Consider the following 17,862-nt stretch of genomic DNA (forward strand, 5'->3'; position numbering starts at 1 on the left):
CTACAGCTGCACATACACTATACCTTTAAATCACATTCAAAGCACATTCATTCCCCCTCCCCCAAGAATTCTGGGCCCTGTAGTTCATGATTCACACAGTCACTTTTCCCAATAACTATTAACAATTCCCAATAACTATTAACAAACCACAGTGCCCAGAATTCTAGAGTTATTCTTGCCTGGGGCATATGCAGTGGTTGTCCATTTGTTGAGCATGATCCAGTGAACATTTCCCCACCTAGCAGTTGTGTTCCCTGCTTCCATGCCACAGCGCTGAGTTGTTGGGAAAATGCTGTTTCTTCTCCTCAACCAAAGCATTGTAGTTATGAATCCAGTGCAGTTCATGGTTGTTACAGCTCTCCTTAACTTGGTGCCCTCCAGCTGGTAAGGACTACAACTCCCATCAGCCATAGCCCAAGCAAGCTGCTCTAGTATCAATGGTTTAGGATAAATGCTACATCCCTCACTCCGTATCCACACTATTTTGGAGGGTTTAAAAGCACCCCACCATTTCCAATTACTTTTGGAGGTTGTGTAGGAATGCTCTTCAGCGTTGGAGTTCACATTTTTAAAAATAAATAAATTACCACTGCCTTCACTATCTATCCATGACAAAAACGAAACCTGCCCCTTTCCAAAGGTTGGGGAGAAATAGCACTATTGGCCCAGCCAGTACTTTAACACTTGCATCAACAAGCACTTTTGGAGAGGGGTAGTGTGGAAAGGCCTCCGCTTCCAATATTATCTCTTACTGTCTGCAAATATAGTTGAGAGTGCTCTCCTTCACAGTGGCCCCCCCTTCCCTCAGGTGGATGCCAGCAGTAGCCTAATGGTACACCTGGCTCTGATCCCACCAGTTGCAACCATGAGCAAACAACCCGTTTAATCACATTTATTCTCAGAGAGAAAATCAATTGTTCAATTTCAGATTCCTCCATAAAGGAGGCTTGGTCAGGTCTTTCAGTGCACTGAACCTTCTGTTCTTCCCCTCTTAACTTAAAAGGCAGGTGGAAAGAGACGGCTGAAGTGACTCGAAAGCACTGGTATTTCGTCAGTTGGTTTCTTCTGGGATCTGTCCTGGGATCCGGAACCCCATTGTAGTCTGGTCCAAAGTGTTCCTAGGGCTGGAATTCACATACGTAGAACGGGTCTCTGTTGTGCAACTGGTCCTCTGCAGGAACTGGAGGAAATTCTCATGGATGGACCCTTCTGGACTGGAGATGCACAGCTCTTGGCTCAGGGGCTTGCTGAGGCAGTGTCGCCCCAGCTTGGACAGCTCTTCCCTGATTTGACGGTTCAGCAGCCCATAGAAAAAAGGGTTGATAGCAAAGGAGGAATAGGCAAGCCAGGTCACGATAATCTCACCATAACTGGGGATGGTCAAGGCAGAGTTGATGGAGCAGTGGAGGTGGAAGGAGAAGAATGGAAGCCAGCAGCAGAGGAACTGGCCTACAATCAGGACCAAGGTGAGGGCAGCTTTATTCCCACCAAACAAGCGTTCTGGTGACAGCCTGGGAGGTGCATTCCTGGTTGTGATTATAGTGACTTGGCTGTGAATGGAGTCTGATCTCGGCCTGGGTGTGGCAGTCCAGGATGGGACAGGAGCATGCTGCAAGGATGCGATCCGGGCCACTTTGTAGATGCTGCCATAGACTGCAAAGATGATTAAGGTGGGCAGTATGAAGCAGAGAGTGCTGAAGATGATCACAAAGATCTTCTTGTGGGCACCTGGGCTCCAGTACACAGTACACTTGCTGGCACTGCTGGCCCCATTGTCTTGGGGCCAACCCACGAGTGCCAAAGCAGCTACGAGGATGGACTTAACCCAGATGAAAACCACAACGGTAACCGCGAGCCCGGTAGTCATCTTGACTTCATACCTCATGGGGTGGACAATGTAGTAGTAGCGCTCGATGCTGATGACCGAGATGGTGAAGATGGAGGCACTGATGAAGCAAACATTCAGGAAGATCAGAGTCTGGCACTCGGCGATGCTGTACAATACCCTGTTGAAGCAGGTGGAGCTGGATATGATCCCCAGCGGCATGACAAAAATGGCAGACAGCAGATCTACTAGGCAGAGGTGGCAGACAAAGATGAACTTCCTCAGCAGAGGCGTCTTGAGGATGACTACCATGACTGCTGTGTTGGCAACCAAAGCAATGACACTCAGCATGACCATGAAGAAAATGCCAATGGCCTCCTGAAACTGGGACACTCCAAGTGAAGAGAAGGCATCGAAACCCTGGGTAGAGTTGATCCTAGTCCTGTTTACCATTGTCCCCATGGTCTAGTTCAAAGTGACCTGTGCCTTAGCAGCAAAAGGTACCAGTGGATGTTCAGAGTATATGTCACTGCCACCATCTTCCTTCCTGGTAGTTCTTGATCCCTGTGGAGAACAACAGATCTTAGCGACATAGGAATGACTGGAACAGAATGTGCTACTAGAATCGAATGGGAGACAAAGCAGCTTGAGGGAACTAACCATTGCACATGCAATACTGGAACACAGAATGAACACATGGACTATAATGGGATAGGGATGAGACACAATTCAGTAGGACACACAATGAACTAGGTGAGGGTGTCCCAGTGGTTTAAATACTAGGTCAGAGGGGGAAGCCCCATCAGTTGCTGTTTTGGAAGACTATAGGGGGCATAATTTTAGGTAGATGGTGTTGGGCATGCAGATGTTAAAGGCCCCCTAACTCCCCCCCCATTATTGGAGCCCTGGGGTGCTCATTGCTATAATAATTAAAAGGTAATTGAGGTGACTGCAGAGGCTCCTCAGTGGTGTAGCATAGTTTGCTGGTGGACTGGACAATCTGGCGGTGCTAGGCTGCAGTGCAGCTCTCTCACACACTGGAGCCCAGCAGAGGAAAAACATAGTGATGCTGCTGCTGCCTCTCCTCTCCTGCCCTGGGTCAGGCCTGATCCGAGAGTGGAACTCTGGCATGTCAGTGCTGGGACGTCACATGAGGAGCCACGCAGAGGAGAGGAGAAGCATGATGGGGCAGCAGCAGTAACACCCACCCTCCCCCTCCCCCTCTTGGCCGGTCCAATGGGCATCTCGTCATTGGCCATGAGTAGAAGGTGCTGCCACCAGCCCCGCCCTGAAGGCCCAGCTCGGGTGTGGCTTCCTTCCCTGCAGCTCTTGCCCTGCTTGTGCCCCCTGAAAAAAATATGCCCAGGGCAGCAGCTCCCCCAGCCCCACCCATGCTATGCCTCTGAGTGGCAGTGATGCTGATGTCAGGAGAGCTCATGGGACACTACTGCCTACTTCAACCTTCTGCCAAAGTAGGAAGTCTACTCCTGCAATGTATGTGGCCTCAGCTTATAAACCTCTAATAAAGGAGAGCCCACTATCTTCTGAGACTGTATGTTTCACTGTTGAACAGTTTGCACCACCAGGAAGTTCTTGCTCTGGTTGGTATGTGTGGTACTTTCAAAATATGGCGGCACAATTATAACCACATTCTCCAATGAGCCTTAGGTTAAGGCTTTGAGGGGCATCAGTAAATAAGATGCAAGGTGGTATTCAGGTGGTTGAGCTAGCTTCTAACTTTTCCCCTGCAATTTGGGCTGGCACAGGAAGGGTTATGAAAAAGGTCATAGCCTCAGTATATTTCTAATTCTGTTTACTTGAGCAATTTTCTTCTTGCAGTTGACAAAACCCAACAAAACCCAAGAGTGTATCCAGAAATCAAATTTCAGATTAACAGGCTAGCAGATTTTTGAAGTGGAGGGTGGAATCTCCTCAGGTGAGATCCCAAGAAACTGAAGAGCCATGGCAATCTGGGAAAACTTTCCTCAACTGAATACAGATAACTGCTGGATCCTGCAGCTAATCTAACAGAGCCAATGAAAAATCCCTACCCCTTCACATTTTGGTCCAGTCAAGAGCCTCTTATTCTGAGAATGTGACGTCAGGAAGAGTTTGCCATTGACTTCCACAGGGGCAAAGCCAGCCCCTTTATATCCAGGGCAAAGAAAATGAAACCTAACAAGCCTGCATTATGAAATCACTGCTTACACAGGAGCAGAAATTGATCTGGGAGGTATTAAGTCACGCTGGGCTGATTTCCCCCTCAGGAAAGAAAGGAAATGCTCCCAGGAGACACCTTATCAGGATCATTCTTGGGAACAGGCAGTGGTGGTTCTTCTGCACACAGTGACATCATCTTAGCAGGTGGAATAAGTTCCTCATTGGTTGCTATGAACTCTATCTTCCTGGACTCTGGCACTTTCTGGTAGAATAAGCAAGTGTGTGTGTGTGCGCCACTCTTTAATCCAGTAAAGTCAGCAAAAAACAGCAACCCCAAAACCCTATCAAACTAGCATAAGAAACAACATATTGAAAGTTGCAGTGTCTACCTCAGGGGTGGTCAACTCCCAAGAGATTGTGATCTACTCTCAGTGTTAAAAACTGGTAATGATCTACCCCCTTTGGGGGGCTCCAGGTCAAAGTTGTTGAGCTTTTTTAGGGAAAAGGAAGGCCCATTTTTTAGGGGTTCAGGTCTAAATTGAGTAGCTTTTGTTTAGGGAGGAGGAAAGTCAGTGATCAACCACAAATGTCCAGTGATCTACCAGTAGATCACGATCTACCTGTTGGACATGCCTGGTCTACCTCATTAAGGAAGAGGCTTGCAATGATTTTATAGTTTAACCTCATTTATGCTAGACTACTTGGCTGATGCCAAGCTAAACCGCTGAAAGTCAGGTCGATCTCCCTGCCATTGGCGCTCTCTTCTATTGTTTCCATAACTTTTGGGGGAGGGTGCAATCCTTTTACAGATATTCTCTCATTCAGTCCCCCCCCCCCAGCCGCCCTGTGATGAGGTACCATGTTTGAAATCCGAGCTGAGGGCTAAACAAAATGTTAGCATTCAAGATCGGGCCAGTTCTAGGGGAGCATGGGGGTACCTTTCACACAAGTCCAGCCCTACCATTAAGCAGAGTGAGGCAGTTGCCTCAGGTGGCGGAGCTTGGAGGAGAGAGTGGTGTGTGACACATACCCTGCACCCCTAAGCTATTCTGCTGCCCTCAGGTGCAGTGAAAGACACTGTCCCACCACCAGTGCTAAAGTCAGATTCAATCACCAGCCTGGTTCACTTTTGTATATAGAATCTGAGGGGGCGCCATCTTGACGTTTTTCAGGCAGCAAAATTTGTCAGGCCAGCCCTGCTTCTGCATGTTGAATTCTATGCTGCTCTCGAATCATCTGGAAGAAGGAAGCAAGGACAGTTTGGGGAAAATGACATGCTTTCTTTCTAAGCCAGCATTGTCAACCTCCAGGAGCAGATCAATGCTGGCAGAGGAAAGAACTGTATCATTATTCACCTGACCCACATTACCAGAGCAGCATGGATAATTCCACCCGTGAGGAAGGAACCTCCAACTGTTCTGGTAATGTATAAATTAGCTGTCAAGTCTGCTGTAGTAAACAATAACAATGAAAGCTTTAGCCATTAACAGAGGTGGATTTAGGGTAGAGCCATCAGTGCAGTTGTACTGGGTGCCGTGCTGCGGGAAGTGCTGAAACAATGCTGTAAAATGGAGCACAAGAGGAAGGGGGGCGCCAAATTTCAGCATTCAACAGGGCATAACTGAAATTTGAGAGCCCAAAGTCCACCACTGCCTTTACAGATGTCCCCATTAATTTCTCTCACCCTCTATTTGTGTGGAGGTGAGTCTCCCAGAGCTATGGTCATATGATTGATACGGGATGACCCAAAGCTTATTTTGTGGTACAGAGCTATACTAATTCAGGTTCTTTCTTTGTCTCCAGTGGAAAGTAATAATGGGACACCATGCCTGAAAGCACGGCAAAAAGACAGAAATGTTGCTAGGACACTTCTAAGACACATCTTCCCTGTGGCATGGAAACATGGTTTGGGAAGGCCCAAGGCTTAATTGGTGGTGGAGGAGACTCTTGAGAGTCCCATGGACTGCAAGAAGATTAAACCTATCCATTCTGAAGGAAAACAGCCCTGAGTGCTCACTGGAAGGACAGATCGTGAAGTTGAGGCTCCAATACTTTGGCCACCTCATGAGAAGAGAAGAATCCTTGGAAAAGACCCTGATGTTGGGAAAGATTGAGGGCACTAGGAGAAGGGGACGACAGAGGACGAGATGGTTGGATAGTGTTCTTGAAGCTACCAACATGAGTTTGACCAAAGTGCGGGAGGCAGTGCAAGACAGGAGTGACCATGGGGTCACGAAGAGTCGGACACGACTAAACAATTAAACAACAACAACAAGGCTTAATTTGCAACAACGGCATTTTGTTCAGGTCCCAGTTCTAAGGACATATGAGGAGCTCTGCTCAGCCAGGCCAAAGGTCCATCTAGTCCAGGATCTCGTTATCACAGTGACCAATCAAATGCCTATGAGGAGCTCACAAGTCACAAGCAGGATCTCGGTGCAACAGCGCTCTCTACACTTGTGATCCCTAGCAATTGGTATTCAGAGGCATACGCTCTCCAACAGCAGATGCAGAATGCAGCCCTCTATAACCTTATCCTCCATGAATTTGTCCTGAAGGTTTGCATTCAATTAAAAAATTGTGGAGTCACATACCATATGCTTCTTTCCATTGGAGAGGAGGGATTTTGATTGGGGGGAAATCACACTGGGTGGTGGGTGGGCTGGGAGGAATCCCTCCCTAGCTTCACTGCTGTTTTTTTACTAAAAATAGTACTTAAAAGTCAACCTGGGATTTCCCTTGTCTTGAAAAGAACGAATAGACACATTTGGATTAAACAGGACCATGTTGCCTGAATAATACATGGCCAATTTCATATCGATCAATAGTGTCATATTCATATCCCCTTCATATCTTGCTAGCCATTCAGAAGGCAAGCGTTTGAGAGGACTCAGCCAATCTCCCTAAAAATACAACTGCACCTAGCAGTTTTGCTGGGTCTAGTAAGGCATCTTCTAGCTTCATTAACACTCTCCTGGCCACCATACTCTTATCTTACAAAAACATAGCCACAGCATAGCCTTTAACAACATGTCACAGAGGCACACTGGCTTACTCTGTAAGTGACATGCATCCTCCTCTCCCCATCCAACCCCCCCTCCACTGACCTGTATGTATTCTAGCACACCTAGAACTGCATTTTTTTCATACACGGGCATGCCCAGTGCTACACTCTCATCCATCCATGTGCACACATACATGCACAGAGCCCGGAGGAGGGCAAACACCGCTCTTCCTCTCTCCCAGGCAGGCAAGGTTAGTGTGAAATGGTGCATAGTCTGCAGATCCAGCAAAACAGTTCTCTCCCCTGCCTAGTAATAAGAGCGGCGGAAGATTCCTCTTTAGATTGAGTTGCCTGGGCAACTCAACACTTGCTGAAGAGGGCTCTAAGATATGTTGGGCTCCACCCCAGCGACAAGACCATCCCAGCAACTTCTCTGCAAGGCAGGCCAGCAGCTTCTGCTTATACTTTCGTAGCCATGCTGCCGTCGTCGTCATCTTGCTCCTTTGCTCAGAATCAGCCTTGGACAAACTCCTAGTTAACAAACGAACAAACTAAATTTTGGTGGTGACAAATGCTTGGCTCAACCCAAAGCTGGGAGGGAGGTAACTGGTTGGTCAGAGAATGAGAGATTGATGGAAATTTCTCCCCGAACCTCTTTAAATTCTGATGGATTGTGGAAGGATGTGTGGGATAGGAAAGGCTGTGGCTTTGAGATTTGGGGGGGGGGGCTTCTTTAAAAAAAACTGGTTGACATTTCACTTGGTAGGACTTGACGCTGGTTGCCCTAATGGACCAGTGCCTGCCGGCTTGAAACAAGAAGTAGGAGAAATCAAAAGTGGAAATAACACAACTAAAAGACTGGCATTCCAGACCCTCCAAGTGTCCCTATTTTCCAGGGACAGTCCCGGATTTCTGATTTGATCCCAGAGTGTCTTGCTTTTCCTTAGGACGTCCCTATTTTCACTGAAGAAATGTTGGAGGGTATGGAATTAGGCAACCCCCAAGCCAAGGGGATAAGTAACTATACAACATTTAGAAGACATCTTTAGAAGGAAGCCCTGTATAGGAAAGTTTCTTAATGTTTAATGTTTTATTATATTTTTATATATGTTGGTCGCTTCCCAGATTAATAATTATGGAATAGGACGCCCCTATTTTCATCAGAGGGTATGGAATTCAGCAAGGTCAGATTTCAAAGGTAGCCTCTCAGTTAACAAGGTATACTAGTAACTTTGGGGGGCACTCAGCCACACTAGGTCCTAATTCTGCACATACTTGTAAATCTGCCTCTGGCCCCTGCTGATCCTGTGACAACACAAGAGCAGCCAGTGCCTGGCACAGAGCACACAGAGCGGGAGAGTGTGATCTGTGAGACAGGATTGGCTTGAGACCATCTCAGATGTTGCAGGGGCAGTTTTACCCTCCCTAAAGGAGAGTGGCTTACAAAGCCTGCCATCCCATCCCTCAACATTCACCCTTGCAGAAAGGACACAGCTCCTGTACCAAATCCTTCAGGTGGATGTGTTCCATGTAAACCACATTGGTTGCTGTTATCAACCCTTCTCTTTCTAACAATACAGAAAGATGGAGGTCAGAAGGCAATTTTTTGAATTTGTACGGCCTGATGCATGTGTCTCACATTGTTTCATTGGTAAGGCGAGTCCCAAACTCCACAATCTGTCCCACAGAATACTGCCTTTGGGATAAGTTTACTAAGGACTATGTTCTCCTGTGGTATAAATTTCAGTGCTGACAAGTCACTTGGATGTGAGTTTTTCCTCTTCTGTTGAGGGCCACCTCCACAGCATCCGTCAAGTGAATGCTGTGGAAAAGTGTTTGGAGCCAGTGGTCGAGGGCCATTCTTCCAGTATCTCATTCTATGTGTCCTTGTCTCTGATGCTTTAGGCCTCCTTTACTAGATGGCTTTTGGGGTCCCTTACAATGCTACAAGTCCAGCAGTTTGGAAGCCACTTCTGCATGAAGCAATCCCAAACTGCAGTGGGGCAGGGGGAGATGTGTGAATAATGCAAACACATTGAGGGATTTGCCCAATTGCCCCAACCCATGCACTTGCATTATTCCCATAACATGCTCTCCTAAGACACCAGATTGCATCATGTGAGGGTGGTTCTTAAGCTGCAGGTGTGAAGGGGGCCTTAGAGCAGGGTTGGTTAAACTGTGGCTTGGGACCATCAGCAGTTCTCGGTGCACTTTCAGATAGTGCTCTCACTCAAATGTTGAAGAGGCAAATGCTGAAGTGTTAGTGCATTCTTTGACATGCCCACATAAGATGAAATGGGATCAATGTTCAGGTTTGATTTTAAAACTGTTCCCTCCATTTCTGATGTTCAGGCTCTGAGCGCTGCTGCTTGTGTTGCCAAAATGGCACCGTCTACACACACAAGAGGGAAGCACCAAGAGGCTTGAGAGGGCCCCCAAGGCTAACAAAAGTACAAAAACATTTTTAGGGCAAACACTCTAATGATGGGAACCCCAAAAACAACCCAATGAGTGCTACGTTCAGTAACAATGGAATAGTGCCTGGCTGTTGTGGGGACTGGATGGGTGGAGGAATGGAATGGTCTTGAATCTTCAAGAGGGCACGCTCCAGTGTTTAAGCTGAAAAAACAACTGCTTTGGAGACTCTCGGTGGCTGTCCTCAGAGTTCTCCTCATTGTCTGCATATATTGCATTATAATCTGAAAGCCTCTGAAGCAACCGCCCACATGGTGTCCGTAAGATAAGACAATGGGGTGATCCACAAAGATCAAGCAAGTGCAAATAGTGACCTACAATAAAATAAATGGTAAAACAGGTTGCAAGGAAACCTTGCCGGGGGGGGGGGGAATGTAGGAAAGTTTGGGGAGGGATAACCCCCCCCCCCCAAATTTTTTTTGAAGGAAGCCAAGAAACTAATTTGAAAAAATCACATCCATAATTGATTTCACCAGTTTTGAAAGCAGGCAGGTGCTTCTATCAGAAACCTTCCTTTTACTACCACTTGGCAGTTTATAGGGCTTATACAAGCATATATCATTTATACCCTTTATTGCTCATTGCTGTATCAACTACTGAATTGTCATTTTAGGCTGCAAACTCCTTTTCACCAAGGTAAGGCAGTTCTTTCCATTTCTCCCCTTGAGCAGCTTTTCTGTTACAACCTTCCTTTTCTTTGCTCTTCTTTGCCCTCATTTCAGTTTCTTCTCTCTCTCCTTGAATGCAGGTGAGCCAATTTTGACCTAGCATTTCAACCAAAGGCTTTGCTTGTGCCTTATTACCAGGGTATTTCTAGATTTCCCTGCCCCTTCTGGAATGTCACACCCAATACACTGCAGATATGAAAAGATAAAGGAAGCTTTTCCCCTCAAAAGGTCCAGGGAGCCCGTTCAGTGAAAGGGGCTTGTATTGCTGAGGAACATAAGAAGCTGCCTTATACCGAGTCAGACCTCTGGTCCAACTGGTTCAATTTTGCCTGCACTAACTGGCAGCAGCTCTCCAGGGTTTCAGGCATACTGGGAATTGAACAGGTGACCTTCTGCATGCAGAGCAGATGATCTGCCATTGCACTTCTCCTTACCAGACGAAGTATGTGCCTTTGCCCCAATGCTGTCTCAGACCTACATCCTCCCCAGAAGGACCCACAAAGAAGTGACTCACCTAAGTCGAGTGAGGCTGACAGTCCTTCACTGGCCAGCAGCATCTCTGACTACTGTCTCCTCCAGAGCAGCGAGTTCTTCATAACTTCCCAGCAAGGGCAGGAGTAGCGGCTTTACATCTAACCCCTCCTTCTCAGGAGCTGACAGGCTTATCAGTTTTCCATGCTCTGCTGTGATGGCCATTTTCCTAGACAGCAAACCGGTGATGCTCCGCTGGTTTTCGTACCAGCTCCATGAACGGGGGGGGGGGGGGGGGGGACAAGGACTATTGTCCTGTTTACAATGATCTGCTTTGTTTGTGGAATCAAAGTCCTTTCCTGCTGCAGGGAGAAGACAGCTTAAGCAAGGCAATTATTGCACCCTGGAGGTAGCCCAAGACTAGGAAGAGGAGATGCATAAAATCCCTAGGAAGGGGTTGCTGCTGTTGAATTCTCTGTACCTGGAATGGGGCTGGGAGGCTGCTGCAGTAGTGACTGCTGTTTCGCTGTGGATGGCACAGGCTGTCACATCTGGGCTTTGCCTGGCCTTTTAAAGCACTGTCTGTCATTCAGAGAGAATTCTACTGGGTCCTAAGCACCTCCCACCACAGAGATACATAGGCTTGAATGACCCAGGACACCCTGTTGTAGGAAATGGGTGTTCCGAGGCTGCTGAACCTCTGGAATTCTCAGCTCTGCAAGGAGGATAATTGGGCCATTCCATTCCATTCAGATCGTACAAACAGTACCTAAGGGGTAAAAAGAGAAGCAGGATGAAGAGGTGTTTGTGGTTTTGTTCCCTGCAGTGAAAGCAGAGCAAAGACAGCTCCCTGCTAGTTCACTGAGGCCTGTGTTACCAAGCGCAGGGTTTGGTTTGGTTTTACTAGGAAAAGATGAAGCAGTCTCTTTCCAATCTGTAGATTTTGCACATGCTCATTCATCCTGTCCCATTTCCACATTAATATGATTAAAAAAAATAAAAATAAAACATGCAAGGAAATCCATATTTAAGTACTTCTACATGAATTTCATCACAAAATATACACATTTATGATTGCACTTTATCTCAGTGTATGTAAGCATTCATAAATGTATTTTATCCTAAAATACTGGGTTTTTTATGTGTTTCAGAATGTTTTTTTGAATCATAGAATCATATAACTGGAGAGTTGGCTATCTAGTCCATGGGTAGGCAAACTAAGGCCTGGGGGCCGGATCTGGCCCATTCGCCTTCTCAATCCGGCCCGCAGACAGTCCGGGAACCAGCATGTTTTTACATGAGTAGAATGTGTCCTTTTATTTAAAATGCATTTCTGGGTTATTTCTGGGGCATAGGAATTCATTCATTATTATTTTTTCCAAAATATAGTCCGGCCCCCCACAAGGTCTGAGGGACGGTGGACCGGCCCATGGCTGAAAAAGGTTGCTGACCCCTGATCTAGTCCAACCCTCTGCAATGCAGGAATCTCAAAGCATCCCAAACAGATGACCATCCAACCTCTGCTTTAAAACCTCCAAGGAAGGAGAGTCCACCACCTTCCGAGGGAATCCATCCCACTGTCAAACTGCTCTAACCATCGGAAAGTTCTTCCTGGTGTTTAGTCGTAATCTCCTTTCTTGTGATTTGAATCTATTGATTTGGTTCCTAGCCTCTGGAGCAGGAGTATACAAGCCCGTACCATCTTCCATGTGAAAGCCCTTTAGATATTTGAAGGTGGCATTCATATTTCTTCTCAGTTTCCTCTTTTCCAGGCTAAAGATACCCAACTCCTTCCACTATTCCTCTACTTTTCAGTAGAGAGCTGTATCGCAAAATTCTGGGAATGGTGAAGCCTGATCCACACATTAGTCCATTTACTTCACTTCAAAATTCAAAGAAGTCAAAATCCTCAAGCACCCCTAGTTTCTTCCCAGCCTACTTAAAATAATACTTGCCAGTTTTACAATATGTATAGCTTGTCATGTACATTTTATCTCGGACTCAGAGCCAGGTGACAGGCAAATGTTAAATGTGCGTACATTTCCATGAATTACCATAGCAAATGAGCAGTGGCTCTTTGTTTCATTTGATCTATGTGACAACATTATTCTCATGATTGGCTCATAGATTAATAGTCAGCTGTCATAAGGGGATTTTCATCCAAAAAAACACCACCCTTGTAGTGGTGGAAGTGTGGAGCTCTATTTGCAAGAGTAAGGAATCCCTGGTGCACCTCTTCACTAGATCCCCCTGATCAGGTAGAGGGACAGCAAAGGCTGTAGGGATAAGGAGTTGGGAAGAGTCCATGCATGGACCGTCCCCACACAACAGCTGCAACAACACAAACCATCATCATAGCCCAGTCATCAAAGAGAGAATTTCCGCAACACTTCAGATTCCTTCAAACAGTTTCTGCATTCAGCTGAGAATCATCCAGTGATGTTTTCAAGTGATGTACAGCCATTGCTGTCACCTAACCAGGCTACCTGGGGCCAGAACTGGGGGATATTTAAATGCAGTCAAAACAGCTATTCTTGTTTTCCTAGATAGGCACATGATAGGAGCTAAAGGTCACAGAGTTTTTCCTGTAAATTTGCTAGAGAGAACTCTGAGACACACTCCCATTGTGGCCTGACAGGAAGAGGGCGTAGCTATATATCCTCCTTGCCCCTCTTTCTGCTTTTTCCACTCTCACAAACCTGAAGTCTGAGTTCAGACTCCATTTTGTTGTTTGTTGTTTAGTGGTTTAGTCGTGTCCGACTCTTCGTGACCCCATGGACCATAGCACGCCAGGCACTCCTGTCTTGCACTGCCTCCTGCAGTTTGGTCAAACTCATGTTCGTAGCTTCGAGAACACTGTCCAACCATCTTGTCCTCTGTCGTCCCCTTCTCCTAGTGCCCTCAATCTTTCCCAACATCAGGGTCTTTCCCAAGGATTCTTCTCTTCTCATGAGGTGGCCAAAGTATTGGAGCCTCAGCTTCACGATCTGTCCTTCCAGGGAACACTCAGGGCTGATTTCCTTCAGAATGGATAGGTTTGATCTTCTTGCAGTCCATGGGACTCTCAAGAGTCTCCTCCAGCACCATAATTCAAAAGCATCAATTCTTCGGCGATCAGCCTTCTTTATGGTCCAGCTCTCACTTCCATACATCGCTACTGGGAAAACCATAGCTTTAACTATACGGACCTTTGTCGGCAAGGTGATGTCTCTGCTTTTTAAGATGCTGTCTAGGTTTGTCATTGCTTTTCTCCCAAGATACAGGCGTCTTTTAATTTCGTGACTGCTGTCACCATCTGCAGTGATCAGCTGTCACCATCTGCAGTGATCAAGGAGCCCAAGAAAGTAAAATCTCTCACTGCCTCCATTTCTTCCCCTTCTATTTGCCAGGAGGTGATGGGACCAGTGGCCATGATCTTGGTTTTTTTGATGTTGAGCTTCAGACCATATTTTGCGCTCTCCTCTTTCACCCTCATTAAAAGGTTCTTTAATTCCTCCTCACTTTCTGCCATCAAGGTTGTGTCATCTGCATATCTGAGGTTGTTGATATTTCTTCCGGCAATCCATTCCGACTCCATTTTAAAGCTACTTAAGTGCAGGTCCCCACTTGAGCACCTTGTGAAACTTGAATTGAAGCTCTGGGGCTGCTGGCATGAGTCTGGAGGACGTGTGGGCAAACGGTGACTTCTGCTTTGCTACCCCAAAATATCAGCTGTTAGGCGGGGAGGCTGAGCAGCCTAAACAAAGCCTCACTGTGCTTCTAGTCTCTTCGGGGCTTCCTATGCCCTCACTGATGTCTTCTTTGGGCTCTGGGGAAGGTCTCCTCCCAAGCCAAGATAACTCTCCAGCTCTCTCTCTCCCCATTTCTGGGTTTGAATTGATTTATTTAATGATTTCCTGGCTCCGTGTGTGTACAGGGTCATACGTGTGGAAGGGATAGGGGGAGATGCCTGCATGTCTTTGTAACCAAATTAAAATTTTAAGCCTGCCTGAATAAAGCTACTCTATCTGTTACTCTTCAAGAAGTATTCTGAGTTTGCAAATGTTATTTTTACCTTTTACAACCTTGTTTGTGTGATTATTGATTTATGGGGGAGAAAAGGGAAATCCTGTCTACCTCAAAGCACCCTGGATTACTTAAACTAAAAGGCTAAAACTAGCCAATCTAAGCTTCCCTTTTAAGCTGCAAAAGAGATGGCACTCTGCTGAACTCACACACATGAGGAAGTCAGAATAATATCCAATACCCCCTCCTAGCATATAACAACACCCCAACAAGAACACTTGCTTTTGTATCTGGGGTGATGCCTTTACTCCTGCAGGGCAAATAGTACACAGCTCATGAAGAGATTATGATGGGCACTGCTGGCTCCAAGTTTGAGGGGAAAGCATTTACTCTTCATTAGTGATCAGCCCTTTTAAAAGAGGGGAGAAATGAAACTTACTTTTATTTATTTCATAAAATTTATACACTGCTTGATTGTAATTTTTTTAAAAAACCACACAATGGTTTCATATCAGAAACTGTGAGAGGGCTTTCTGGCCTTGAGGTTCTAGGTTAAAGGTAAAGGTAAAGGACCCCTGGACGGTTAAGTCAAGTCAAAGGCAACTATGTGGTTGCAGCGCTCATCTTGCTTTCAGGCCGAGGGAGCCGGCGTTTGTCCTCAGACAGCTTTCCAGGTCACATTGCCAGCATGACGAAACCACTTCTGGCACAACGGAATACCATGACAGAAGCCAGAGTGCACGGAAAACACCGTTTACCTATTTATCTACTTGTACTGGCGTGCTTTCGAGCTGCTAGGTTGGCAGGAGCTGGGACAGAGCAACGGGAACCCATAAATGGTGTGGAGGATTGCTAGGTAGTACTGTCATTTGCTTCTGAGCTACTTTGGGATGTGATAGCATTGGAAGCTGTTAAATGGCCTATTAGTAAAATTTATGCTCACTTAAATATGAGATCTTTTAAATGAATCGTTAATCGTTGAGTTGTTAAGTGTTTAAGTGTTTGAGGCTACTAGCCAGCTTTGACACATGGGTGGGACCACTCACTTGAAATTTCTATCGACAGGCAGATAGCTACAAACAGAATATTTCCATGTGTGTGTGTATATATACTTAGAGCTCAGCTAAGTGACATCTATTATTGGTTCCAGTTCTGGGGTTAAAAACCCCAACCAATAAATGAACTTAAAAAGCATGCATTTGTAACAAACGCTAGCAATATTCTTGCTCATATATTGATTGAACTCTGGTTAATTTTTAAAGCTTCCAATTTCTCTACCAGAAGGGTCAGAGATAAGAACTGTCACTGGTCTACTGTGGCTCACTTCCTTTTGTTTTCCATTATCACTGATTTGCATGTAAGAAAGTGTTTCCTCAGACCTTTCTGTTTGTCCAATTAATTAAATGTTTGCAAAGCCCTCAGTAAAGAAGATTCAAAGAAAGCAGGTAGCAGTCCCTGCCTTGCTTCCTTCTCAACAGCACTGATAAGAACCAGTGAAGAAAGAGAGGCTTGCATGCCCTGAGAAGAAAGGGAGGCCTGTAGGTCGCATGAACAGGCAACCCACAGCCAACAGCTCTTCATACTTGCCTAATAATACTTAGCAGTTTATATACTGCTTCACCTAAGAAATAAAAACTGGATGGTTAAGTCCAGTCAAAGGCGACTTTGGGGTGCTCATCTCGCTTTCAGGCCAAGGGAGACAGTGTTTGTCCGCAGACAGCTTTCCGGGTCATGTGGCCAGCATGACTAAACCGCTTCTGGCGCAATGGGACACTGTGACGGAAACCAGAGCGCACGGAAACACCTTCCCGCCGCAGCAGTACCCATTTATCTACTTGCACTGGTATGCTTTCGAACTGCTAGGTTGGCAGGAGCTGGGACAGAGCAACAGGTCTCTCGGTCACAGGGATTCAAACCGCCGACCTTCTGATCAGCAAGCCCAAGAGGCTCAGTGGTTTAGACCACAGCACCACCTGCACCCTCACACTGCTTCACCTACATTGCTGTCTGATAGGGCATACTAAACCAACCCTACTTACCGCATTGCCAACCGCCATGACCAAAGCCTCTTACCTTTATATCTACCTCTCCCCTCACAGCTCACCCCAAGTGCCAAGCCCTTTTAAAAGAGGGGGAGCTGCTTCACAGAGAAGCTTGCCAAAGAGGCACATGGAATGCCTCCCTGCCTCCACTAAACCTTGCTGCAGGCGTGTTCAAGCTGTTAAACCATTCACAAAGGCTGTCTGCCACTCACACTGCTTCCTTCCTCACCCACCTGCCATTTGTCATGCTGCAGTTGGTGTGGCCGCCAATAGGCAGCTATGTGATCTGCAGCATGATGACAGCATTACAATTTTATGTCCATAGGAAGATATAGTGCTATCGACGTACGTAGCAATTTACAGAATATGAAACAACACATCTACTACAGCCCTGTGGGATGGGCCAGTCTTATTTCTAAGTATCAGGACTTTGTAGATAATTTTGGGCATTGGAATATGGAGAAATGAGTTAGAGCCTGATCAGCTCTGTCCTGCCTGGGTAGCTGCCTCTTTCTCTGTTGCACATACTGACCATAGCTGTCATCTCCCCCCCCCTTTTTAAGGGAAATTCGCTTATTCTGAATAGGATTCCTCGCGAGAAAAGGAAAAAGTTGACAGCTATGATACCGACTATGCCCAAATAGTAAAACAGAAATATTAATTCATGGTCTGCATAGAGTTGCTCTGAGGATGGTTACAATTAAGTTCAGTAAAGTGGTCTGTGTACAGTGGAACCTCGGTTTATGAACACCTTGGTTTACGAATTTTCGGTTTACGAACACCGCGGACCCATCTGGAACGGATTAATTCACTTTCCATTACTTTCCATGGGAAAGTTTGCTTCAGTTTATGAATGCTTCAGTTTATGAACAGACTTCCGGAACCAATTACACCCATGCTTCGGGTTAAGTACGCTTCACGTTGAGTACTCCGCGGACCGTCTGGAACAGATTAATCCACTTTCCATTACTTTCAATGGGAAAGTTCGCTTTTATGAACAGACTTCCGGAACCAATTGTGTTCATAAACCGACGTACCACTGTATTAGAAAAGTGCAGTCAAAGGTGTCAGTAACTCTAGAGCATGCTCATTGCACAACTGCATACTGGTTTCCATCCTCTCTGACATGGGTACAGTACCATAGAAAAAAACAGATAAACATCTGCCCTGGATGCTTTTAGGTACAATGTATCTGGGGAGCAGATTGGACCA

At 46.2% G+C, this 17,862-nt stretch overlaps 1 protein-coding gene across 1 annotated transcript; it reads right to left on the bottom strand.

Annotated features, from left to right (window-relative positions):
- Positions 1-596: 596 nt before the first annotated feature.
- Positions 597-11,117, bottom strand: GPR62 (G protein-coupled receptor 62). The gene is made up of 2 exons (XM_035108062.2): positions 10,647-11,117; positions 597-2,389 (listed from the first exon to the last, which is right to left on the bottom strand). Exon 2 carries the CDS (start codon positions 2,285-2,287, stop codon positions 1,052-1,054), a length of 1,236 nt encoding a protein of 411 aa, XP_034963953.1. The 5' UTR covers positions 2,288-2,389; positions 10,647-11,117; the 3' UTR covers positions 597-1,051.
- Between the last annotated feature and the right edge of the window lie 6,745 nt (positions 11,118-17,862).

Source organism: Zootoca vivipara, chromosome 2 (assembly GCF_963506605.1).
Source record: "Zootoca vivipara chromosome 2, rZooViv1.1, whole genome shotgun sequence".
Classification (NCBI taxonomy): Eukaryota; Metazoa; Chordata; class Lepidosauria; order Squamata; family Lacertidae; genus Zootoca; species Zootoca vivipara.

What these genes read in the sequence shown, in the direction of transcription:
- GPR62 (XM_035108062.2), bottom strand. Translation starts at nt 2,287, where the DNA reads ATGGGGACAATGGTAAACAGGACTAGGATCAACTCTACCCAGGGTTTC.